The sequence below is a fragment of the Nipponia nippon genome, unplaced genomic scaffold (genome assembly GCF_047370975.1).
Source record: "Nipponia nippon isolate SJK-2023a ecotype South Korea unplaced genomic scaffold, ASM4737097v1 scaffold_9, whole genome shotgun sequence".
Lineage (NCBI taxonomy): Eukaryota > Metazoa > Chordata > Aves > Pelecaniformes > Threskiornithidae > Nipponia > Nipponia nippon.
Genome location: NW_028262413.1, coordinates 14110503 through 14135810, shown reverse-complemented (window position 1 = coordinate 14135810; position 25308 = coordinate 14110503). Strand labels below are relative to the sequence as shown.

Sequence of the window (25308 nt, the reverse complement as noted above, 5' to 3'; positions counted from 1 at the left end):
TTCGCTTCAGTCACCATGCTGCAGCTGTACCAGAGGGAGAAAAAAAACCTATCGCTTTTTGCATCTCCCTGCATCTCCTGGGAAAGGACAACCACATGTGAAAACACCAGATTTTACACAGCTGATCTTCACACGGATCACTGCGCAGGCTGGGGTTTGTGCTTTTGCTGAAGCGCCCAGTATTTTTGCCTTTTTAAGGCAAAGATGAAGCAATGTTGAGCATTTGCACGGATGCCCTCTTGAAGCGGCTGCCTTCCCAGGCTGTGCTGCAGCCTCCTCCCTCTCACCTGACTGGCGGAGACGCCGGGAAGCCTGACAAATTTGTGTGTGTCTGCTTATCCCTGAATGGCATGAAGGGAAGGAGTGAGTCAGATACATGTCTCTGCTGCTCAGAGAAAATTAAATCCTGCTCCTTCATTGCACAACCCCGACAGCCGTCGCATCGGTCATGCTCCCTCCACATACACCTTGCTAGGAGCCAGAGGCTGCAGAGGGGAGGAAGACAGATTTACCAGCATACGTATGGAAATGACACGTGATTAAGAAGTCACAATCTTACCAGTAAATCTCTGGCTCAGAGACTGCTGGTCAGGCTGCCCTTCCCTCCCCCCTCCTCGGATGCACTCGCTTTGACATTTCGTGATGACCCGTGGCAGGGAGACGCACCCTTTTCAGACAGTTGTGTGCGCTTACCAGATTAAAGATGATTAATTGTACCAGGTAGTTCCTGCTGCATCTTAATCAAATACACATAATCAGCAACGCTTGTGCGCACACGATACTTGGAGCTGGTTTTTTGTTGGTTTTGGTTTGGTTTTGGGTTTTTTTTGTTGTTGGTTTTTTTTTTTTTTTAACTGTCATACACTCCAGGCTGAGGATGACAAGCCTAAAATATCAGTGATAAGAGTCTCAAGTATGTAAAACTGGAGCGATGGCAGGCAAAGTTCCTGGGGCACCAGTGCCTCTTGCTGCCAGAGGAGGAAAGACTGGCTCTGGAATTAAAAGCCCAACCTCTGAGCTGGGAAAAGCACTGTCCTTACCTGCAAGGCCCCTGCGGTTCGGCTTTCCAGGGCGTGTGGGCAAGCGCAACAGCAAACACAACCACACGCCGCCTTGGAGGGGGCAGACAAACCACCAGCAGCCTCTGACCGTATTTTGCATCATTTATTTAAATACCTATATTTATGCATTTACAAATTTTCATAGCTCTGTTTGTAGCTTTTTTTTTCCTTTTTTTTTTTTTTTTGTAGACAGTATTGCAGAGAAGTTAGCTTTTGTAAAATGAGGTCCATGTATAAAACTATGCAACAGACTGGAGGGGAAAAAAAAGTTTCCTTTCATACTCTCTAGAATCAGAAACCAAAGAAAGTGACCGAATGGAGGGGGAGAGGAAGAGGAAGGGGTGGGACAGACCAACCTCAAACCAGTGGCTCTCTCACAAGCATTACATATGTCAGTGCTTGGCTGCGGTCCTAACAGGATAGGTCACGTTTCAGTCGGTGCAATGCCTGTTTGCTAAAGCTTCAGCAGGCACGTAGGTCTCTAATGAAAAAACAAAAAGGAAAGGATCCTACACACTGAGAATGCAAAGCCTGGACAGCCTCGTGATTGGTTTTAGGTGGATTGGCACAAAATGCCTGTAGGAGACTGCACCGACTCACCAGTAGCGCATCCTCATCCCAAACTTCGTTTTGCATAAAAAGTTCCCTTTAAGAAATCTTAGCATTTAAAAAACCTGGTATCTGAGCTCTTCTAGCCTCAGTACTTTGAAGAAGTCACTTGAAAAATACCTCCTGCTTTCCTCATTTGGAAGCTTCAGAGTAATGTTTTGCTTTAATTGATACCAATTTAACAGCTCACAGAGTCCCAGTGTTATCTCTGGGAGGAAGAGGCAACAGATATGGCATTGCAAGATATTTACACACATGGTACAAAAATGTCCAAGGGTATGAAAAATCACCAGTAACACAATTTTGCAGCAGCCTCATTTACACCTGTAATTTTATACCATTTATTACATTATACTAACACACCAGATTCAAAGATGTGCACTCCCTTTAGGACATTCAGGAGTTACAAATATATTGTGATTGCATAATTCATATTGCACAATTGTATAAAAACATAAATACTAGCTATTCTATTTTTTTTTAAATACAAAATACATGTCACATAGTCAAATATTCTTTTCAAGTGCAATTCAGGTGCTCTCTTTAGTCCTTCCAAGAAAAAGGCAATTTTGATAGTTTTGGCACAAAGTTTAACCTCTGTCCTGTGCCAACAGTTCTAATTACAATACATATGCCCCAAACTTTATATAGTAGCAGTCATATACATATAGTATAAAAACAGGTTATTTACAAAATGAACCAAACGTACACAGAAGCAGCCTCAGTGGTCAGATCTGAACTCTGGGTTAGCATTGCTCGTGCTGTTGCGAGAGGGGTGGGTGACCCTTCTGCCTTATGCCGGTTGCTGCGGGTTCACATTCATGGGCGGAGGGTGTCCTAGGAGACCAATGCGCTGTTTCTGCTTCCTCTGCTCCGTCATCTGGAAAATTAAAAAGTTTGCTCATTAGGCCTAGACGCTTCCTGTGCGTCAGCTCACCGAAGGACCCGGCACTGCCTTTTGTGGTTAGTGTTTACTCTGAAACCCACTTTCTACAAATAACACCCCTCCGTCCGCTGTGCCAAGCGCTAACAGATGAAAGAGGCAACTACAGCCCCGTCTCATGCACTCATCGGGATGTCCATGAACTTGCTTGTGCGGCTGACTACCGTTTTGCAAGAAAAGAGCTCAGGAGAGCCAGGCGGCCAGCGCAAATTAGTGCGGAGAGCAGCTTACAGAAACCTCCCCCGTTAGAAATTCTTTGTAACCAGTCCAACGTACGAGGCCGACGAGACGCAGAGAGCGGAAAAAAGGGGCGAGCCCTCAAGTCAGGCTGGGAATACCCTTGTCTTCGCTGGAATAGACTCGAGCACTCCCGCTCTCATCAGGAGCGAGCCAACATCCCTCTCCATCTGCCAAAAGCCAAGATGCAAGGCAGGGACGGGACGTTAACCACCTCACTGCCAGACAGCCAAATCTTTGGCTGTACTTCCCATCAGATAAAATAATGTTTCTCCTGATGAGTGCAATCATGACCTGAAAATGGATCATCATTTTTTTATTACTGATATTGAAAAATGGACACAATCCAATTCTCCACTCTATTTTTTTTTTTTTTTTTTTTTCAAACCTTGGGAGGTTTCTGACAACTTACATAAGCCGACACGCCACGTAAGGAACAACTCCGGCGTGGGCAGGGTCTCCAGCAGCAAACAGCTGGATCATTGCGTGCACTCTCCGCCGCTCCCTCTGCGACTGCATCTTGGCTTCGGAGGAGCCGACACGTGGGATGGCTTGCAGCAGCCATGCCGAGGAGGATGCCGGGACAGCGCCTCACCCCTGGACCACTGAGGCGAGGGGAACCCAACACTGCTCCTCAGGCACCCGGGCTCCACCGAGAGCCACCGCACCCTCAAAGCAACGTGCAAACGCACAACCATGCCATTGCATGGGATCTGTGGTGGCACCAACGATGCGCAAGCAGCTCTGCTCATCTCCCAGTTCTCTGGACAGAGCATGTCCGGCTGCGGTGGCAGGCACGGCTGTGCTGGGGCAGGCCAGCCGGCTCACCAGGGCTTCGCAGGACCCCACCAGAGACTCCGGCAGCACGCCTGTGCCCTAGAAAACCTGGCTGACTTGCCTGAGAAAGTAATTTTTCATTCAAGCATAAGATACAATTTAGAGTATTTTTCTTTATGAGAATTAACCGAGTTCCCTGCAATGCTTTTCCTGTAACATCTACACCCACAATTTAATTTTTTTGATTTTTAGATATTTAATGACAAATGTCAGCCAATATAATTGCTTGTGGAAGTAACTCCAGGAGAAGGGAGACAGTGTGCTCACACATTCGGTTCATTTGTAGCACACACTTGAATGTATTTGTTTAAAAATTCCAGTTTTGGTGACGGTCTATAGTCTTCCCATCTCCGGCGCGGGGTACCCCAGCATGCTGGAGCAGCCAGCCGGCAGCCAACTGCAGGTCTGGAGTTCATTGTGGGGAAAGGTTTTGGTCAAAACAGGCAGTTCTGGGCAACCTCCAAAAGGCTCCTCCATGTCCCACGGGCCGTACAGCACTGCGCACACCACTGCTTTCACTCAGGCTAGCTGTGTATAATGACACTCATTTAACCACTAGGGAAAGGACTGAAATATGGTAATTCCTCTTGAAACCATAATTAAACTCGACTGCAGCCCAGTGCCTTGCTCATCGCCTGACCCAAGGGAGGCAGAACTGTTATTTTACCTTTCCAGGAAGATGACCGCAGCCTCCCGAGGACAGGTCACACCTCCCCGTCCTCTGCACCACGCTTCTGGAAGTCTGTTTTCACAAAAGGCTTGTAATGCCTCACAGGCAAATGGGAGCAGGAGGAGAGGGGTCTTCCCATTGCTCTCCAGTCTCAGACACACACAAGCTCCTCCCCTGCTTACCCAGCTGGGACTTTTTAAACTGTTTCTAAGATAACCCACAAGTTGGAAATGCAAAGAGGCAATGAGGACTTCCATTTAAAAAATGCCCATTTACCCTAATTAGCTTCACTGAGCAAACTAAGAGCCACGATTTCACACAGCCAATAAACTGATTCAGAGGACGCATTAAATAAAAATGGAAAAGAAACACAACAGCAAGAAAGAAACAACAATGAAAAGGGACTGTAATAGATATTTTTCATGCTATGTAGAAAAAGGGATGGTGCACCCTGATGCAGGTGTACGGAGAAGATGTGCCTTTGAAAAAAAGGGAAGAATAAAGCAACCGAGCGTAAAGTAGAGACAGAAATGCAATTGCAATGTTGATGCAGAACATTATTAATCCTGCAAGATGTGTAATGTTTGTCTAGAGGGCAAAGGGCTGCAAGATGGAGCAACTTTAATCTCTATCACATTTACCTGGAGAGTGAATCTCTTGCAAAAGCTTTACAGCTGCAGTGACTGTACACCTGAGCCTAAAAGGCGATAAAAGCTACGCACAATACATTGCAGGGGAGCTGTCAGCTACTGGAGTAATGCTGACAGGATTAAAAAATGAAACCAAGGGGCCTGAAGTTTATCTGAATCAAGCTGTACTGTCCAATAAGCGTATATAACTGCACAGACGCATGCTGCCTAGTTCCAAAGGTTACGGGTGAGTTGGAGTTAAATCCAGAATGGGAGCAGGGCATGTGCGAAGTGCACGAGCAGGATACCGACCGTACACGCACACACGGACACGCCAGCATCTGCCCGCTGTGCTGCTTGCCAGAATAAAACCAACCTGAGCAGCAGCTCCAGCAATGAGTCACGCTTGCAGCGACAGAGGACAGGGGTCCCGGCTGGTGCGAGGGGACCATCCTGAGCGAGAAGCCAACGTCTATTAGAGCTTCCTCACACTCACTGACATCGGAGGACAGCACTGGAAAGGGCTTCTGGGTGATTACATCTAATCCCCTGCTGTTGCAGACAATTATGTTGTAATCTTTTTGCACAGAATTAGCGATCGAAATTTTAATGGCTCTTGGTGCACTTCTTTGTGAAAGCAGGCATGTTGGACTTCAGTTTCTATCAATTAGAGTCTCCAGAAACCTAACGAGCTTGAAAAGCAAATGAATGAGAGGTTTTCCCTTTATTTAATTACATGAAAATAAATACGAATAAAAATTCCCTGAGTTAGTTCCTCTTCCTGCAGCCAGTTCCTGATCAGGATGAGGGATACACTGGTTTTGTCACATAACTGGAGCATCCTGCAACTCAAGCAGGGCTCTCAATAACAGTACTTAGGGGAATTCCTAAAAGCTATCACAACATTAATGAAGCTGGTTTCCTCTTTTGCTTTTACAGTCAAATAGCTCTCTAAAAGCTAAATCCTTCATTCTTATTTTCACAAAGAGCGAGAAGGCGTTTTAGTGCTTGGTCAGCCAAGAGCTGCAAGCTTCAGAAATAAATGCATTCTGATCCAGAGCTGGCTGCGGCCGATGGAAAGACTCCTGGTGGCTGCGGACCACTTTGAGTCAGAGCCTTCAACAAGAAGACATAAGACACATGTTTCAAGATAATTGTTTCCAGACAAAATAGCAAAACCACTACCCGGCAAGTATTAAAGCACAGACAAAAGAGCAACTGCCTCTGTCCTCAAAACCAACTACAGCAAGGGGGCCCATGGCACAGTGTCTGAAAACTAATTACAGCCAAGAGAAGCAAGGTTTTCTGCTCCCAATGCTACACGTTAATCCCTTCCTTGTGCTCCATAGGGTGTCAGGTAAAAGAGCCCAGCTCCATCAGAAATGCAGAGCATGATCGGAAGGCAGGGAGTCAGGATCTCAGTCAATATTGGCTTCCAGAGACTCACGTCTCCACGAGGATAACTGGTTTACAGAGAAAGCCAGCCAACCCAGAGCAGAGATGGGAGGCAGGAATCCGATTAGTATTGGAGAGAGTTGTGCCAACTGTAGGCAGATCACATCTGAAGAGATAACGAACCAAATCTGTTGGCCGTTTCTGCCCTGGGATACCACTGTGTGTAAGTCAGCAATTAATTTTATCCAGTGCCACTATCTATATAAACTTAACTAATTGAACCATCTGGCGCAGGTTATTAATCCATAAAGATAAGCAGCTAGTCACTTTGCCACCACAAACAGCTCCCACCAGGGCAGGCAACAGCATTTTCCCTTTTACTTCCAGTTAGGCTGTAATCTGTATGGACAACACGAAATAAAGCCCTGCTGCCTCTGTGGCTTTCACAAAGCCATCGCTGGGTTTGGGCTGGGAACAATCCCCACGATCCCCTCGAGCCCCAGCCAAGACAAAAGTTAACACAAGTCCTCAAACTCTTGCTGCAGAAAGAACTGCTGCACTGAAAAAATACTCTGAGGTCTATGCAGCATTCACGTGTTAAGCAGCAGCAATACATGCTGCAGTGCAAAATATTTCTGTGGGTATGTCTGTCTATGCTGCAGTCTAAAGCGTGACAGTAGCCAAATTATATCTGCATTAGCAGCGCAGTGATAGCGCGGAGGAGACCAGTGCAAGCTAACCACTCAAGTATTTCTCCAGTTTCTCAGTGGGTTTTGAGGTCCGTGCAGCAGCACAGCACTTCTATCAATATCACACCCTCTGACTTACAGGACTGTGCTAAGGTCTTAGGGTTAAAACCTCCGACAACAACAACAACACATACATACAGGCTGCCTGCACCAGCAAGGACTGATTTAAGTTAACTTCAGCTTTGATTTTTTTAATGCAAGTTTTCTCTTTCTGGAGGTGGCCACTTTGGACTACACCAGTTCGGTTAGCACTGCCACACAGGTCAGCTGGGGCATGGGGCTTTGGAAGGACATTTTGTTTGTTCACTTCTTTCCTAAACATGAGTTACTTTAGAATAGTTCTTCACAGGGTTTGCAGAAGCCATGGAGCTGTAAAACACCACTTTGTACAACGGGCTTGCAGGACCTTTGTCCTGCGCGTACCAGCGCGTCGCCTCACGTTTGCAACCAGCTCTCCCTTACCTGATCTTTAAGCTCCGACAGCTGGCCAGAGAGGTTGGTCACAAGCTTCATGGTGGACTCCAACTTCTCCTGCAAGTTCCTCAGCTCATTCTGCTCCCCTTCTGAGTCGCTGCTCACAAGTGACATGGCCCGCATCCGGGGGAACCAGTCCAGGTTTCTCTCCTGAGAATCACACACGAGTTCACAATTAGCATTTGCCAAATGAAAACCTGCACCCGAGTGGCTGCGTGCAGACCGATCTTTAATGCCGTGTGGGGACATTCCTCAGATACACAAGTGCTGTAGTTATTTTCATTTGCATCGTACTGGAAAGTCTGCAAAATTGCCCACTAGAGGCAATGAGGCACTTCAGACGTAACCACTGAAAATTAAGGCTGCTTATTGTTGGCTTTTCTTTTCCAGCAACTCACTCTCCCCAGCCATTTCTTTTTCAGATACATTTCAGTGTAATACATGAACACTGGACAATAAACCAGCCCGGATTTCATGTCCGGACAAGCATTTTCCAGTGCTAGAAATCCGCTGCCATCTTATAGTCTTTTAATTTGTGTTTGTTGGAGATTTTCTGCTGATAAAGCTGGGTTGCTTTTTTGGTCAAGCAAAGTTTTCCTGTGCTTTCTAATGAAAGAAACCATATTCTACCTGGAAATACTTTCATAGTTGAAATACTTCCTTTTTAATGAAAAAGAAAAAAGAAAAAAAAATCATACTCTGACTGGCTGGTTCAGGCTAAAATGTGGGACAGATTAAGTTACACTGAATTGCTTATAATAAAGTTTTCATTCAGGCATACAAGTTCTCTAATATTCCATGTTCAGGAACTTCAGCAGACACATGCTCGGTTTTATTAATGTACATACAGGCTCACACATACACTCATGTACACGCCAGTGACATTAAAAATAAAAGCAGGAACGGAATAGAAAGCCACAAAACAGGAGGAGGGGTGTATACCGCATCTTGACACCTTAAATTTCAACACCAAACTGGTTTCCTATCTAGTCTGGCTCTCCTCCCACGCTGGAGATACTCTCTGAAATGGAAGTTAAACTAACTCTGGATGAGATAAGGATGTGTGCACTCTCAGAGGTGACACTGCAACAACTGGTAATATTTTAAACAATAGCCTACTGGATTAAGAGTATCCCAAACCAAAGATCGATCAACATCACTGATTAACGGCGACCAAAGTTCACCCCACTTCGCAGGCCAGGCTCTTCGCTGGGCTCTCTCTCAAACCTACAGCTTATTTTTATGGCACTGCAAACTCTCTTTGGCTTTTTGCCATTCCTGCCTAAATCTCTAACTCAAACCCACTCCCCCATCTCTCTGCTCCCCCTCCACGCTCACTCATTCCCAGGAGCATCCATCCTGCTTAAATCAGGGTTGTGCACCTCTACAGAGATTTACAGTCACGTCCTTTCTGCAATTCAGATGTGATGCCAAGATTCATCATCTTAAATTAGTTGCTTCTGATCTGCTTGGAGTTTACTATTGCTGAGATTAAAAGGCAGAAAGCAGGCCCTTTCCCATGCAGCGCACCACAGGATTCCCACATGATGCAAAACTGCCAGGAAAGCTTTTTTCCTCCTGATCTCTGTTTACAGGGCAGATGGTTTCTGCTAATAAAAGAAAAAGGCATATTTTTTTGTACATATATTTTATCAAGACAAGTGCCAAAATATTTTGGACTTTAGGAGACGACAGTCCCACAATTAAGATTTAATAGTAGTAACAGGCAACACTTCACTGTGTTCTTCCAGCCATAGTAAAATCCTCGTTAGGGAAGAGAGGGCAGGCTCATCACTTGTGCCCAGGTCCAGCACCTCCCCCCCAAAGTATTTCCCCTCCCCATCCAGGGAGGACAAACTAAAAGAAGTGCTATTCCCCTCCCTGCTCTCCTCCAGGTTTTCACTGACAAGGCAAGTTCGACTAAAATGCAATTTATATTCGCGGGTTTGCCTGGACCCTCAGGTCAGTGTCCTGAGGTTTCTAGGCAGATGCAGGAGCAGAGCCCCAAAGCTCCTGCCCACTCCTTACTTGCTGTGGAAATACTATTATTTCACTTGTTCCCAAAGAGGTGAGCTTTCCAAGCTCATCCCCAGAGCACTGCCAGGCCCCATCCTTGTGAAGGATGAAGGGGACGAGGGGAGCAAGACCTGGAAACACCAACCTTTCCCTGCCTGCAACATCTTATTAATAAATACCCCAAACCTTTTCTGACCTTACTTTGCAATATAAGCAAATGCTGTAGCTGCTGCAGAGGTTGCAACTTGATCATTACAGGCAGGGAAGGTGACGGGCAGTCTCGGATGGTGAAACCAAACCAGCAAGCATCACAGCATTGCCAGCTTCTGTAGGCTCATCAGAAGTTTCATGCTCACTGGTTTTCTGAAAGCCCCAGCTCTTGAAGTCACTTGAGTATGGGAAATCTTGGCTTTCACTTGAAAAAAAACAATGAAGTGCCTCTCTAGTTCTCATAGCAATGGTGAAAGATTAAAAACAAAAACGCTCCACGTGAACTCCACAAGCTGAGAAAGGAGAAGGCTAATGAAAAGGAAACACGACTCATGGCTCCCCAGGCAGATTCCTGAGCTGTGAGGACAGGACTCCCTTTCGAGCCTGGAACTGGCAATACCCCTGCTAAGTCCTGGTCCAGGAAAGAGTTAATAGGGGGCACCTAGCAATTTACTGTGCAGAGACAGGCTCAGGGAAGGACCTACACCTCACTTTGCCAACCCATGTCATTAGGCTGGACCTAACCTGCACTCCCGTTCAGGTTTCATGTAGATTGTTGGCACGACTCAAACCCAAAGTTCACCTGGATGTGTCCAGCTGCCACCCAGCAAGAAATAAAGGGATGTCCACCCAAACAGCCTGGGCAAACACCCTGAGGTGAGAAACTGTGGGGACAGACGTGCAGGTAAAACTGCATCGATGCAGGTAACACGGGCACCAGTGAACCTGCTGACCCACGGTGGCTGCTGGGACCTCTCCGGAGAGGGCAGCGGGGATGCTGCCAGCACGCAGGGCCACACCTCTTCCTCTTTCTCCCCTTTCTCCTCCTCTCTGCACACATGATCCTGCACCTCTTCGCTCTGGCTTCACATGGGAAACCTTCAGCCTGTTCCTACAACCTCCACCAGCACCAGGGAGAGAAGCTCGAGAGCCTGGATGTGACCAGCCTGCTGAAATGCAGACTTGGGCCCAAACGCCTGTCCCTCTGTGCGTGTGTGTGTGTGTGTGTGTTATTCTAAATAAATAAATAACGATGCCTCCAGCAGAGACACTGAAAACGGAAATAAGCAGGAATGCAGAAAGGTCAGTCGCTGACAAGCCCGCTGGGCCGGTGTGCGGCAGCCAGCCCGGCTCCCAGCCCCGCGCCTGCCAGCAGCGCTCCCTCTGCAGAGCGCTTCTATTCAAGGTTGAATAAAAGATTTATATCTCGATGATCTAGTTTCTGCTGAACTTTAACTGAACACTGGGGTGCCTTTAAAGATACAGTCTTACATCTTTCACTGGGGGTTTGGTAGTTTTGTAGAGGCACTAAGTGAGCCATGAAGGGAAAGGCTCCCCCTTCATCCCTTTCCCTGCCTGTCCCTTGTCCTGCCGCGCGCCCTCCTGGCTGCTGGCACCTCGCATACCAATGCAGTTATGCACTGTCTGCTGTGGTCCTCCTGCAAGCAGAGGCACCGGGATCCTGGTGTGCAGTCAGCTCCCTCTTCCCGTCACAGTCGCAGCTTCCTCTGCTTCAACAGACGAACTGACTAAAGCCACTGACGGAAGCTGGCTAACCACAAGTGCTGGGTTTCGGGTTAGCTCTTTTCTAGGTAAAGTTGGAAAAGTCCCTCTTGTAAAGCAAATACCATTAAATCTCAGACATGGGGGCGATGCTGACCGTCCACGATTGGAAATTTGAAAAAAGAGGAAGCGGCGCTGCATGATGCAGATGCAATTCATTCTGAGAAGCGCCCGCTCCTCCCTACTTCTGCCAAAGAGTTTATTCTAAGAAAGGTTTCTGAAGCAACCTCAGCGTGAGCCATGCCAAGAGATGCATTAGCTCCGCTCCTTGGGCAGGAGGCGGCCGCTAACGGCAGGGACCAGGGCTCGTCCTCACCTCTGGCACCGCGACGCTGCCGGCCGCCCCGAGGAAGTCACCGCTCCTCTTCTGGGTCCCCATTTATTCAGCTACCCCTGCGCCTAGTATTTATGGGTGCTGAAGGGCTAATTCAATGCTTGTCAAAGTAAATCCCTATAGCCTGCCATCGGAAGGCTGCCCAGCATCTGTCACCTAGTAGGGGAAGGTGGCAGCAGCAAATTTCAGTTTCTGTCTCGTGTCATTAAAAATCATACCTGTACAGCTAATACAGAGCCTCGTGAAGCGTTTTGAAAATTAATTTTTCTGTTTGTGGTGAGATGAAACTCCTCTTGGTTCTTTCTGTGCTTCCTGGAAAAAACCCCACATCAGGTTCATTCTTTCTTCTGCAAAGCGCTCACCATCACTTCTTCCACACCAAGCTGCACTTCTCCCCTCTCCATGAAGGACAGCACTCGACAGTGCCCCCCCTCCACACCAAGAGTATTTTCAAACCCTCACATCTGCCATGTCTTTAAACAGGAGGCTGATAATATAAGGCTAATGATATAAAAATCTCCTTTTTCACTGCTGCCATAGATTAAAATACTTAAGTGGCTTTTGCACTGGTGCAGAACAGGGAACCTGGAAGGCAGGCACCATTTCCAAAGGTGGAAGATGACTGCATCCCTGTATGAAATGATCCCCCCCTCTACATCCCAGTGACATTTCTGCTGCGGGTGACCCACGTGAGCCAAGCATTGTGTTTACCAGCAGTGAAGTTACCCCACCAAGCATCACCCAGCTTGATGCGACTGAGGCAGACAGCGCCGGTGGGAATCCCTGAAGGCGATCTCCTTGCTCTTGCAGAAGTGACAGTGCCAGCTCTCCGCAGCAACCTACTTCTGGCTGTTTGGATCTACATTTTAAGTAGGACGTGTTACACCATGATCAGCTGGGCAGGACAAAACAATTAAGCATGCAAAGGCTGAACAAACAGCTGCTGGTGGCGATGGCTGCGGTCACCCACCTACTCTTGCACAACGCATCCGGCACAGCCCGGAGCACCCCGCGGCACAGGGTCACGGGCTCCCCGGCACTGCTGGGCTGGAGGAGGTGGCAGTGATGACTCAGGGGACGGCTGCCTCGCCCTAGCCGCGGGCCACCTCCTCGGCACACACGGCCCCATGGGGCTTTTTTGTCCTGGCCAGCATTGCAGACTGAGCGGTTTATTTTCCCCAACGTGTCACCCTCGATGGTTTCCAGTTGGAAACCTTCCCCTTCCCTCCCAGGCATGTGCTGGCAGTGCCCCAGCAGCAAGGACATGGCGCCCACCCTGCAAGCTGCTTTGGGATCCGCCCGTATCCCAACGCATTATGCAAACAAACCATTGCACTGAATTGGGCTGAAGCCTTTACTTCAGTTTTCACCCACCCAGGCCCTTTTCGGGCCACACGCTCAGCCGAAGTGAAACCCTTGAGTTGTTAGTGGGGATGCTAACCCGATATTCCCAGCATGGATGCCTGCCCAGGTAGTTTATCAGGGAAAAAAAAGAACTCGGCCATGTAAGGTTAATGCCAGCAACAGAGGTTTTTTTCTGTAGCACGCTGCAGGGCACACCAGCTTGCACACCTCCGGAGGGAAAAGCATACTAATGCTGTGTGGGAAAGATGAGGTTGACCAACCATTTCTCCCCATGCAGCTTCTGGTTTGCACCTTAATGCTGATTTCAAGGGTGGAACAAGTTGCTTTGCTATCTAAATGCAAAGCTCGGGACCTATGCCTATGACACAGTGTTTCCAGTAGCCAAGGGCCTTCTGCCAAACACACCTCTTGGCTCTTCTATGCCTTTGCTATTATTTATTGTTTAATCCTGTAATTAAATTGGCTAACTCTGGTAAGGCATCTCAAGATGCAGCTTGTTGGGAAGATACCACCAAATTAAGCACTATCAGCCCCAGTTCAGATCCTGACCTCCTCAGTCCTCCTCCTTTCCCGGCTTGCACCCAGTGTCATTGCGACCCGGAGCCCTGAAACCCCAGTTTCTTCATCTATAACCGAGCAACTGCTTACAAGTTATTTGTACGGGCTGCTCTCTTCTGCATCTGCAGTTGGGTTGGTAAGTATTGATATGACAAATCTTTTCTATTTGATTTTGCCCCAAAGTACAGGATTTCCAAGTACAAATTACACATGAATGTAACTAAGTTCCTAATACTCTCTCAGACTGTAATTTCAGCTGTACACATGTGTTTCATCAATGCTGGAATCATTAAGCCCCTTTTGAAATGCTTTGGGTTTGAAGCATCATGGCCTGCCACTTCTTATTCCTATAGGCACTGCAGTTCAAACCCAGTCTTGGCCATCTCCAACCAAATTATATTGGATGTAGAGCCTGGGGACACAGCAACCCTTCAAAGCCATCATCACGTGAGCCTTGTGAATCACACACATCTGCTGAGTTCAGAGCACAGCGAAAATCGTGGCTGGGCGTTTAACTCCTTAGGACAGGTTTCAAGTCAAACTTGCACTTCTGGAAGAATGCAATTTTAAAAGCCTGACACTGATGAAACCTTGCCTTTGCCTACTGAGAGGCTACGTCTTGGCAGAAGTTACAGGCTACAGTGGACACTCAGAACAGTAGTAAGAAATACTTTCCAATTATGGTATGGCACATAGCTCAAGACAAAAAGAAGAAAGCCCAATAGTATATTTAAATGTCCAGTTTTGTATGAAGAGGTTAATTAGGGCACAAAAGGAAATCTTTAGCCTTCATTTCCATTCCAAATTGCCTTAAGGATACCTGCACCATCACTCCTATTTATAAATGGTTCATTTTCAAATGACAACACAATCCAGTTGAAGATACAGGACTCAGTACTCTCGATCTGGACATGTGAGCTTGGGCAATCCCTTACACCTCTCTACCTCGCTTTTGTAATAAAGGTATCCTGCTTGGTGCAACAGTAGATTAAAAAATCTGTGGCAACTGCAAGAGCTAGTTCGGAAGCTTTGTGCTAAAAACTTTTCCAAATGAGCCTTTATTTTTTAATATGCACACCTGCGTGCATAAAAATCACTCACAGCCATGCAGCTCTTACCCACACTGATCAAACGTTGATGTGAAGGTGTATATGCAAATCCCCACGTTAGGGTATGCAAGAGTTGTGTATGCAAATATTTGTCCATGCAAGTGACAGCACACTGCAGCTGCATGCACAGCAGCTTACGAATGCACACAAAACTGAAGTGTGTATGTGGTTTTCTATGTATCGAGCCTCAGAGTAAGAATTTTTACATATTATAAATGCCTGCGAACAGCTGTTTGTAGCAGACCTTTGCCAAGACTCAAGTGACAGCTGTACTGCTGGGGCTGCTGCTAGCGAGGCTGCCACAGTAACTGCAGGCAAATGCAGAAAACTTAAGAAATTCTCAAGACAGGATGGGTAGATAAGACATTTAAATGAACTAATCTGTAGGGAGTTGCACCGAGTTCACATTAGTCATTTGGGTGGGGATGTCAATGTCTGGCCAACACAATAAATGGATCCCCCCCACCTCCTACACACCTGATATTACTCAGACATCACCTGATCTTCCCTGGTGACTACAAAGCCACACAGCAGCTGAACCATATGCCTTTGTTCCTGGGAAACGCAGGAAGCGCTGGACTACCAGCTCTGCAGCACCATTAGCATACTTTCCAGATAAACACTTTTCAAAAGACATTGATCCATCTTGAAGCCTCACTATCTTAAGCGCACATCTGCAGTGATTTAGCCCGATGAACAGAAGTTAGGTCATCAGGAGGGCTTCAAACACCAAGAATTAAAGACCATCTCTTTTACCACTAGATGTTTTCTCACATCCTACAGTACTGTCTGTGCTATTAAATAGATATTAGGAGGTGGCTCAAGAATGCATTTTGAAGACGAGCTGCTTCATGCCAACCTTCTGTTTGCCATCTCCTGAAATCCATGAGGTTATCAACCACGCCAGTGCTGGTAAGGACTTCAGGACAGCGGATGATTCACCGCAGCAGCTCAGGAGTGTATGCAAGCTCAGCTTCTACATCAAACACAACCAGCAATCCCATTTCCCCCCTTGCATTGCTCTAGCAATTCCCAGCTAAGATGCTTAAGATATCCCAAGTTTTACATCACATATCACAGCAGGCATGCGCTCATCTTACTGATGTAAGTGAGTATTACCCCTGTTTACAGGGGGAAAAGCTGGCGATGAATTCCAGGCCTCCTATCAAGAGTCTGGACTTGCAGCTAACAGACCACTTTGCTTCCCACGTGGCGGCACACGAACACCCAACACGGGGGAACTTGAACAGAAACAATCTGAGACTGTGAGCACCAACACACCCATATTTGTATCAGAAAAATGTTAGGGAAGATATAGTTACAAATCAGTACTAAAACACAGTAAATTAGATTTTATTTTGTCAGATCACTGGTTTTTTTAATATTTGTTTTGATCAGGCTTACAGCATTCAAAATACTTCTAAACCTTAAACTCTGTTTCCAAGTTTAACTGTTGACTTCTTTCTGCATGCTGCGTTTTAACTTAATGAGCTTCTATCCATGAAGAAATATAAAATTCACTGAAGAATTGCAGTTAATCATTGATTCTCAAGGCTACAATTTCTTTTTATGCTGGGTCAGACTCCTGCAGGCTATGAGATTAATTCTATGGGCAAGATTCAGCTCTGCCATCTCCAGTACAGCGGATAGCCTCAAAATTGCCTTTCTACACACATTATTTTTAGACAAGAAAACATCAAAATTCAAGATCACTCTTAAAGCTTCTGAATATTCACTAACCGGCATAAGTGAAATTGTCCAGGATTCTTTTGATACCACAGTGCTTAAAATATCTTTAAAGCACTGTACAAGCAGCACTGGATGCAACTCACAAGCTGATGGTGAATATAATTTTAGTGTCCTAAATTCTTTTTTTTTTTTTTTTTGATATTTCTTTTTTAATGTTCTGTGGTGTTGGAACAACCCACAAATACTACATGGAAGAGGCAATTTTAAATTTTTTTTTTCTTTTCTTTTTTTACAATTGCCAAAAGGCAGAAATCCAAGACTTTTCTAAAGATATTCTGTTGGGAGTCAGAGGAAAGGTGAAGCATATTTGAGGTGTATTCTGTCATCACAGTATGATTTGGAGCACATTATGCTTCCTACCCTCAACTACTAAAAATGGGTATAAACTGCAGTTGAACAATGGTACCGCATAACAGCCCATGGAAAAGACATGCCCCATCTTTGTCATTATTAAAGATGTTAGAGTGCCACCTTCAGTCTGAAAATGTGGGGAGAAAATCCCTTTTAAATCTAACCATGACATAAGTAGGCTTTCCAGGAGAATCCCGTAGCTGCAGACATTAAGCAACCACAGGTTCCCATTCGCCCTTGGTACAAATACAAAATAAACCATCACCTCCAACAGGTGAATCTGAATCTTTGGAACCACTGACATATTTAAGGCTTTCCTTTTGCCTGTCCTTCTAGATTCATGGAACAAAGACAGAAGGCTTGAGTAAAAGATGAACCGTGCCCCAAGTTACGCCTAGATACACCTTAGGCAGAAAAAAGGATTTCTGACTCTTACAGAAGTATTTAAAACAGGTCTGGTAGAGAAATATATTCATTGTGGTTTACATTCAGATTTTCTAGGGTAGAAAAGAATGTTTTTAATGTTAAAGGATGATGGAAAGAAATTGCTTCTGAGTTTCAGAGTAAGCTCTGCTAGATCAGTCCTAAGGAATATGGTGACTGCAATATGCTGCTGAGAACTACCATGTCAGGGCGGCGGCAGCCCCAGCTGCTCCGGTCATGCCCGTGCTGGATCAGATCACTAATGTGCAAAACAAATTTACTTCCTATTCCACGGCTCATACGGTTACACCACGCTTTCAACAGCATTGCAGTGAGACCCTGCTGTCAGTTCTCAGTTTAAAACTGGCTCATGAAATGCAAAAAACCACCAACTACAAGACATACTCCAAACCTCTACCTAGAGCATATAGTTACATGAAATTGCATCTGCAAGAGACACTTGGTCTATGCATAATTTATCCATATTCCCATTCAACACATCGTAATTAGCCTTTGCTGACAGTTCTATGAATAGGAATTCTGGTAAAAGTTCTCCCGTTTTTGCATTTATTGAAAACATATTCAGTGACTGTTTTTTGGTTCTTATCTAATTTGAACTGTTAATCTGAAATAGCAATTTGTTAATAAATTGTTCGTTAATTGAAATTTAAAAAAAAAACCCCTACTTTTAACACAACACAAAATCGTCTTTTACAAGCAGAAACATTTTAAAGAGTACAGTGCCTCCCCCTGAAATTATGCTTGCTCCAGTGGGATAAATAAAGGGAGCAATATAATCAGTCAGACTAGAAAGCAGCAGTGATGTACTTAGTTATCTCACTGTGCTAATCCTCTATCAGGTGACTGCTCACAAGATTTCTTTAAGCCCTCATTACAGAGGCAGAAATCCAGAACTAGGACGTACACTTTAGTGACCCCGAAGTAACATGTTTAACCTCTAAGAGATCTTGGTGGGATTTACATGCTGACCGGGCCATGACAAATTGCCCGCTTAAAGGTAGGTTATACCCCTGTGGCAAAAAAAGCTAGAGACAAATGACAAAAGTGTTCTGCTATTTATTTGTCTGAAGGCAAATAAAGAAATAACTAACTGAAATTTTACAAATCAGAAACAGGTTTTGCTAACCATCCAGAAGACACAAATTAGTAATTGGGGTTTAGGATCTAACTCCAGGAGCTCTGAACCTGCAGCGTGGCAGAGACAAGTTTTTTAATTCTCTCATTAAAAGGCCTTACAATTGAGTAGATATTAATTTTAGTTTTTTACAATAATAAGCTACAATCATACGACAACAAATCCTACAAGTCAATGTAAGATATTTATACTGGGACAGGATATAACATGTTTGTTGCACTTCAGCTACTTCCACCAGCTTGAAAATATTCTCCCTTAAACAATACTTTTCAAAACAGAATAGCTTCTCTTCACCTGATTTAAAACCATGGAGACTACTAGCTGTCACTGCTCACTGCCACCTACTTTGGCATACACACGGGAGTGTTTTAGAGGCTGAGAAGCTGCAGGTACGCAGACACAAATCGCCGTGTGACTGCGGTGCTGCAGCACATGTCGGCTCCCACGAGTGCCCCTGCCTGCACCATCCATTTGCAGCATGCTGCGATGTGCTGCCATCACCACAATGTCTTTTATCGAGTTCTCTTGCCAAGTACATCTTAAGGATATTATCTTTAGAAGATGCTTCTAAAAGGACAGGCATTGGATTGAGCCTATTATTGTAGAAAAAGTCTTACTCCAAGTTTTTGCGTACAAAATAAATAAAACACAGAATACTATATTTACCAAATATGCCAGTAGGTTGGTCTAATCTAGGAAAAAAAAAGTGAAACTTCAAACTCACCTTGATCATTTCTGCCACATAACTTTCTGGTCCTGTGTATTCTGTTGAATCTTTTACTTTCACTAACACAATAAAGCACAAATAATGCCACATATTGTGCTCTTCTTTAATGTGCTCTTCAAATGTGACTGTCTTGTTATCAAATTTATCTCTTTCCAAACCTACAAGAATGACACATATATAACCCTTAGCATTTACGAACTGGTACTAAGAAAGTGAGCTCTAAGAACAAAACTTGTTTCTACAGTCTGCAGCACTTCTTAACAGTCACAATTATTCTTAAATGAACACTGAATAACAGGGATAAACTCTCTAACAAAGGGCCACAATGTAGTGAGAAGAGGAAAGAAGGCATAACAAGTACTGCTCACACTTACTATACCTAACAGAAAACTTTTGGTTAAAAAAATGCAGTCAGTTTGTTGGATTTCATAACTCATCTCCTATTTTGGGGCAAAATGATACCAAATGCAACATTTGCTTTGCAGCAAGCTTCAAAAGGTTACTTCTGCCAGTCTGTGTGTTATGCAACTTCTGCACGACCATCTCATTTAACTGCACCGGCCTCAAAGGCTCGGGAGCTTAATTCCCAATCTACTCATGGGAAAAACTTTCATAGGCACTACTCCAACATTCTGCACCCTTGGAAAAAACAACTGTTTATAAAAATCTCTCCCATTCCAATAGGAAACTCTTATTTGAAGCACAGGAGAAACAGAAACTAAAGATTTGAGCAAAAACCGGTATACTGAGCATACATTCCCCATCTCTTCCTGCTGGCAAACTCCTACACACGTGGTACCCGAGAATATCAACTAGCTGAGGAATGCAAGGTAGGAACAGCCAGTAATTCAAGACTCCTGTTTCCTGCTAGTTTGCAGCTACCTCTGACTTTGACAGAGTAACCCCTTATTCTTAAGTATGTTTCTACACTTACCACAAATAAAGCAAGTAGTTTTTAAAATTTCTTCTTTCTTCTGTTTTTCACTCCTTAAATCAGCAAAAGTGTCAATGATCACACCAAAAATCAGGTTAAGGACAATAATGATGACCATGAAGAAGAATAACAGATCATATATCACTCTAGCAGCAAAGAGAGGTTCCTGCAAGATATATATTTTAATAATTAACAACCCAAATATGTGCACCTTACCATGGCTTTTCTCAGTTCAGCAGAGCATGCTGCCCCACAACCCCTCCCTTTAGAGTCTCCATTTTTATGCTCTCCAATGATAGCTTACAACTCAAAACATTAAGTGAAACTAAAATGCAAGATTACTGAAAGAAAAGCCAAATTAGTCAGCTGCCAGTATGCGATCTCTACAGAGTTGCTCTTTCTGCTCGCTGTGTCTAAGGCTGTCCTCTTCTCTCTCACAAACACTGAAATTTGTTCTCTCCTCACCCCCGCCCTGCAAGCCCATCCAAATTATATCCTTATATTAACCTGCTTGTATATCAATATAGTATCAGTGTTGACCATGAAGTCTTTTACTGGAATTTAATAGTATTCACTTAATTTATGCTAACAACCATGTATGTGGACATGAAGTTGGACTTCCTGGTACCCATTTCATATTTATTGCAGGCCTGGATACCTGAATACCTAACCCCCATTTTCAGAATCATCCTGCCAGTTGGGTGCCAAACTTTTATGAAGAATTATGTAACTTTTAAACCATTGTAAGCAGAAAACAAGGCTAAATATTAGAAAACACTTTGAAACTGCAGACAATACAGAAAAGCATTCACTCTGACCAAGACTGCTCCTTCGGTTCCTAACGTGGCTTTGGGGAATGACTAGATGGAGGACAGCCTGCGACTCAAACGGGCACAAACAGCTAAAGCAGCAGCTATATGGGCAGTTTTGGGTATTGTGAAAAATTCCTGCTGCTTGGACTGGTCCGCGCTCTCTGATGATGGCTCCAAACAACATCCATCCTTCCTTCCTTCCCACAGTCCCAGCTCCAACCCATCTTGGTCCCTGTCCTCTCATCCATTCCCTGTTTTACACATCTTATCTTTCCCTAGGGATGCTGTCCACAGAAACTCATGCCACTAGCATGGTATCAGCTACCACTGCATTTTCATTCTGCTACCTCATGTTACTCTTTCACTAGCTTGTACTTATCTTATTTCTTCAGATCCTGAACTCCCAAAGCACAGACTGTTGGCTACACCATTTCTGTTCTGTTGGGCCCCATTCTGGACAGCCCTCAAGCTTCTTTGAACTGTCTGCCTTTTAATCTGATCCAACAGAGATTTAACTATATTACACAGAGAGAAAGTGTGGTCCCTTCTAGTCGCAATGTATCCTACATCTGTTTAAAGGGAGTGTATACACATTTTCCCCAGCAGAACCAGATCCCCAGCCCTACATGGTTATCACTCTTCTGCCCCCATTCAGTGATAATTTACCTCTTTGGATGGTTTCCTGAGCACATCACCTACTCCACCCCCACTCCTGAGCCCATGACTCAGTACAGTAACAATGCACATCAGTAACGTCTCGCACGTATGCTCTTTATTCTCTTCCTCCATTTCTTCAGCAATCAGTTCTGTTAACATAGCAAGCAAAGACACGTTTCAAAGGCAAGAAGATCGGTTTTAAGTAACTCTCTCCATTCTTTGTTGGTGAGGCTCTCTCCCCCCCCTTTGCAAAAACTGCCGGACTCCCAGCCAGCATTGCAAACCTCCTTAGCTCTTGCAAAGAGCTGACCATCGGAGCAGGTCTCTGCTCTGGCTCCAGCCTGCCCTCCTCTCCCCACCAGCAGAGTTTTCTTTTGTGCTTGAACTGCTGTCTGTGACTTCGTTAAATCTCTCTTTCCATTTCTGTTAGCATGCATAGCTCAGATCACCAGATGCCTGTTTATACAGAATCATAGCTTTTTGACAGCTCAGAGGACAAAGTGTTGCCTCTTACACTCTCCCTTGGTGCCTAACAGATTGCACAGCCTTTGGGCTGCACTCAAAATGGCAACTTCGACTTGTATTTTTCAAATGGCTAAAATATCACTGCTTATGGAAACAGCATTTTACTAAAAAAGTAACACACTTTTTTTGACCCTCTCTTCACTTGGCTGAAGCCTCCAACTTCACTGTTTCAGTTGCAGAACTGCTAGAATTAATTACCTAGTCTCATATGCTCTCCCTGTACCCATTAAAAGTCTCATGACTTTCATTTCATCATAAAAATGCTCATGAGTGGATCCCACCTTCCCACGGACAGCCTTAGAAAGGCCCCATGCAATCCAGAAATAGCCAAACCCCAAGATGGCAGAGAAATGGCCAAATCTTTGGGCACCATTAATATCCCTGACCACATAAGACCCTGATATCAGGTTGATTATGATATAAAAACATCTCTGGAGTTTTCCTTTCTGCAGCCAGAGTGTATAAAAACAAAGAAGCACACTCCTACTAGAGCTGAATAAAGCAGCTATTCTTGTATCAATGTTGAATCTTAGTTTATCAAAAAGGACATTTGAGCAAAACAGAGCCATCTCTTCTTGCGAGCATGGGCTCATGGCCATTATTGACCTTTGAAACATTTGACCATATAAGAGCTCCGCTTCTAAGAGAAATAGTGATGTTCTGTCTGGCTCTCACAGCCAGCATCCTAAATCTCCAAGAAGTAAATTACATTTTCTAGAAAATAAAACTGAAATATTTCAATACCCAATCTGAGGCTGGTGATTATGCTACGAGTAATATCTTGCATGCACTTTTTTGATCTCAAAAACCCCCAAACCTACCCTGTCTACTTAATCCATTGAGTACTTCCTGCCACGATATTAAAAACAGTTTCCTTAGTTAGCTAGATAGAATAATGCTGACAATAAATTATGTTCTGCTCCATATTTCACAGGGCATTATCCTCTGAGATCACATTTAATAGCCTAATGTTTTAAAATAATAAACTTTGCAAAAAGGTAAACTGCATCACTTCCTTCTCAAATTGATAAGGTAGAAAATTAAAGAATATGACAGTGTTTTATCAAAATATGGTTTAGTTCTAGGTTTCTCTAGTTTAATCACTTCATGTAACAAATGCCATTTATGCTGTTGGCCTAAATGAATCCTTTTTCAAGTTAGATACTCTCATGATAGCTTTGTTCCCCAATTTATTACATAGAATTTTAAAAAAGTAATAATTTTTTTTTTAATTTACGGTGCTTAACTAGAAAAAGTGTGAAAACTCAGGGCGTGAGTTACAAATTCAACAGCAGATACTTACGGTCTGAAGGAATGATCGAAGAACAGTTTTCACTGCCACCTGCTTTGCATACATCTGAATAGAGAAACTCTCCGGTCATGGTCTCACCTGGTTCTGTGCGATCTAAAAACAGAAGGGGATGAATCAAACGGATAGTTTAACGTTTTGTATGCTTTGCAAGATTACTTCTCAGATATTAAGGTACCTCATCATATTCAGGGTGCAATTACTAGGCAGATTTAGAACAGTACATTATCCTAGAGTTTAGAAGGGCTTTAGGATTTACACATTCAATGATTTTAAATTCAAACATAAAATTCTTCTGATTTCTATGAATTAAAGACCAAAGTTGTGCATTTATTTTGCATCAGCTCCACAGTTGAGGGAGTAACTGAAATTGTTCCAAAAACACTATGTTCTAGTGCACACTGAATTTTCAAGGTGCCTTGAAAACTTGCCTTTCAATGCCTTGCAAGTATCAAAACAAACCTACTGCCACATAGTAATGTCTTTGGCATTTCTCCAGCTGCATGGAAACATGAAATAACAGGGTCAGTAAGCCTTGCGTCTCTCCCAGTAACATTAGAAACAAATAGTGGGAATGTCAAATACTACTTGTCTGAATAGCTCAAGTGTCAGAGAAAAAAAAACGGAAGACAGAAAAAGACAAACCCCAAACCTCTCCTCTAACAAATTTATAATTTCTGTGTTTCCCACCCACTGAGTTAGTTGCTTGATGCTGCAGGGTGGAAAAACCCCCAAATTTTAACTTACAATAAGAAATCTAAGGCCAGCACGGAGAAGTCTGCTATGGAGTTTAAACTGTAGCAAGTATTTGAGGGAGGTTAATACAGTCTAGAAAAACTATGAGCAAACCAGAGTTAAAGAGATGAACCTCTGCTTCATAGGAGCATCTCTTTGATGCCCTTCATTTATATTCAGTCTGTTATTTCAGATAAAATATTAATTTTTGTTATGTTGAAACTAAACCCCACCATTAAAAGCCAATATAAGCATTCAATATCTGGCAAACCGAGACAGAACTGAATTCTCCCAGTGCAGAGCCTTCTCCACGATGGCCTACCTAAAGTCTGCTCGTAATTAAATTGGGGGAGGAAGTAGGTGTAGCTGAATTAGATAATCTCAACTGTTTTACTAAACAGTGAGGGGAGAAATCTCAACCATTTGCAGAAGAGCCTAAGCGCTATCTCCAGGGGTTCCTCCTCTCCATCCCTCTTTATGCTGCAGCAGATTGCAGCGTTTTGTAACAATACTGGGGTACCCATTTGCCCCAATCAGTTTGGGTTTTTTAAACTTTTATTTTCCATTTTAATAGTGTCCTTTGTAAGAAAGAAATTGTCAGACTGCTGCGGTAATCAGTATGTCTTGCAAAAGGTGGAAGACACTCAGCATGCCCCGGGGAACAAAAGCCCATTGCTTTCTTCAACGCAAACCGTTGAGATGAGTCGCCGGTACCAACCTGGCAATAGCGTTTCGTTAGGGAGCTTGTCTACTTCCAGGATAAAGTCATCTTTGAAGAAGAGGTACCCCACTATGGAGAACAGGTAGACCAAGATAAGAGCAAGAACAGCAGTCAGGATGATGGAACGCCCATTGCGAGTGACGCTCTTGATGACGTTCAGCAAGGTCTCTTCTCGATACACCAAATCAAAGAGCTGGGGGACAATGAACAAAAGCAAAGGCTGTTCCTCACATGTACTACCAATACCACCGGTAGCATGCTATGTGTTGGCATAACATGGGGCAGCATGTTAACAATACCAATCTTATGTTTTGAAGAGCATTTAAAGCACTTTTTTTTTTGCCTTTTTATAGTTATCTGAAATTTAACATATTAGCAAGGAAAAATATAGCAGGAGGCGAGGGAGATGGGGTCCCTCACCCCCACTGTACCAGTCTTGTGCCATGCACT

The 25308-nt window shown here is 44.3% G+C and overlaps 1 protein-coding gene across 1 annotated transcript in view; it reads right to left on the bottom strand.

Moving 5' to 3' along the window:
* Positions 1–1161: 1161 nt before the first annotated feature.
* Positions 1162–25308, bottom strand: part of ITPR1 (inositol 1,4,5-trisphosphate receptor type 1) — a 186296-nt gene continuing 162149 nt past the window's right edge. The window contains exons 56-62 of the mRNA XM_087744237.1: positions 24856–25051; positions 23397–23498; positions 21578–21717; positions 20100–20265; positions 19163–19323; positions 7593–7754; positions 1162–2550 (exon numbers count right to left, since the gene is read on the bottom strand). Coding sequence (XP_087600363.1) covers positions 2464–2550; positions 7593–7754; positions 19163–19323; positions 20100–20265; positions 21578–21717; positions 23397–23498; positions 24856–25051 — 1014 coding nt within the window. The 3' untranslated portion in view covers positions 1162–2463. The remainder of the gene's footprint in view (positions 2551–7592; positions 7755–19162; positions 19324–20099; positions 20266–21577; positions 21718–23396; positions 23499–24855; positions 25052–25308) is intronic.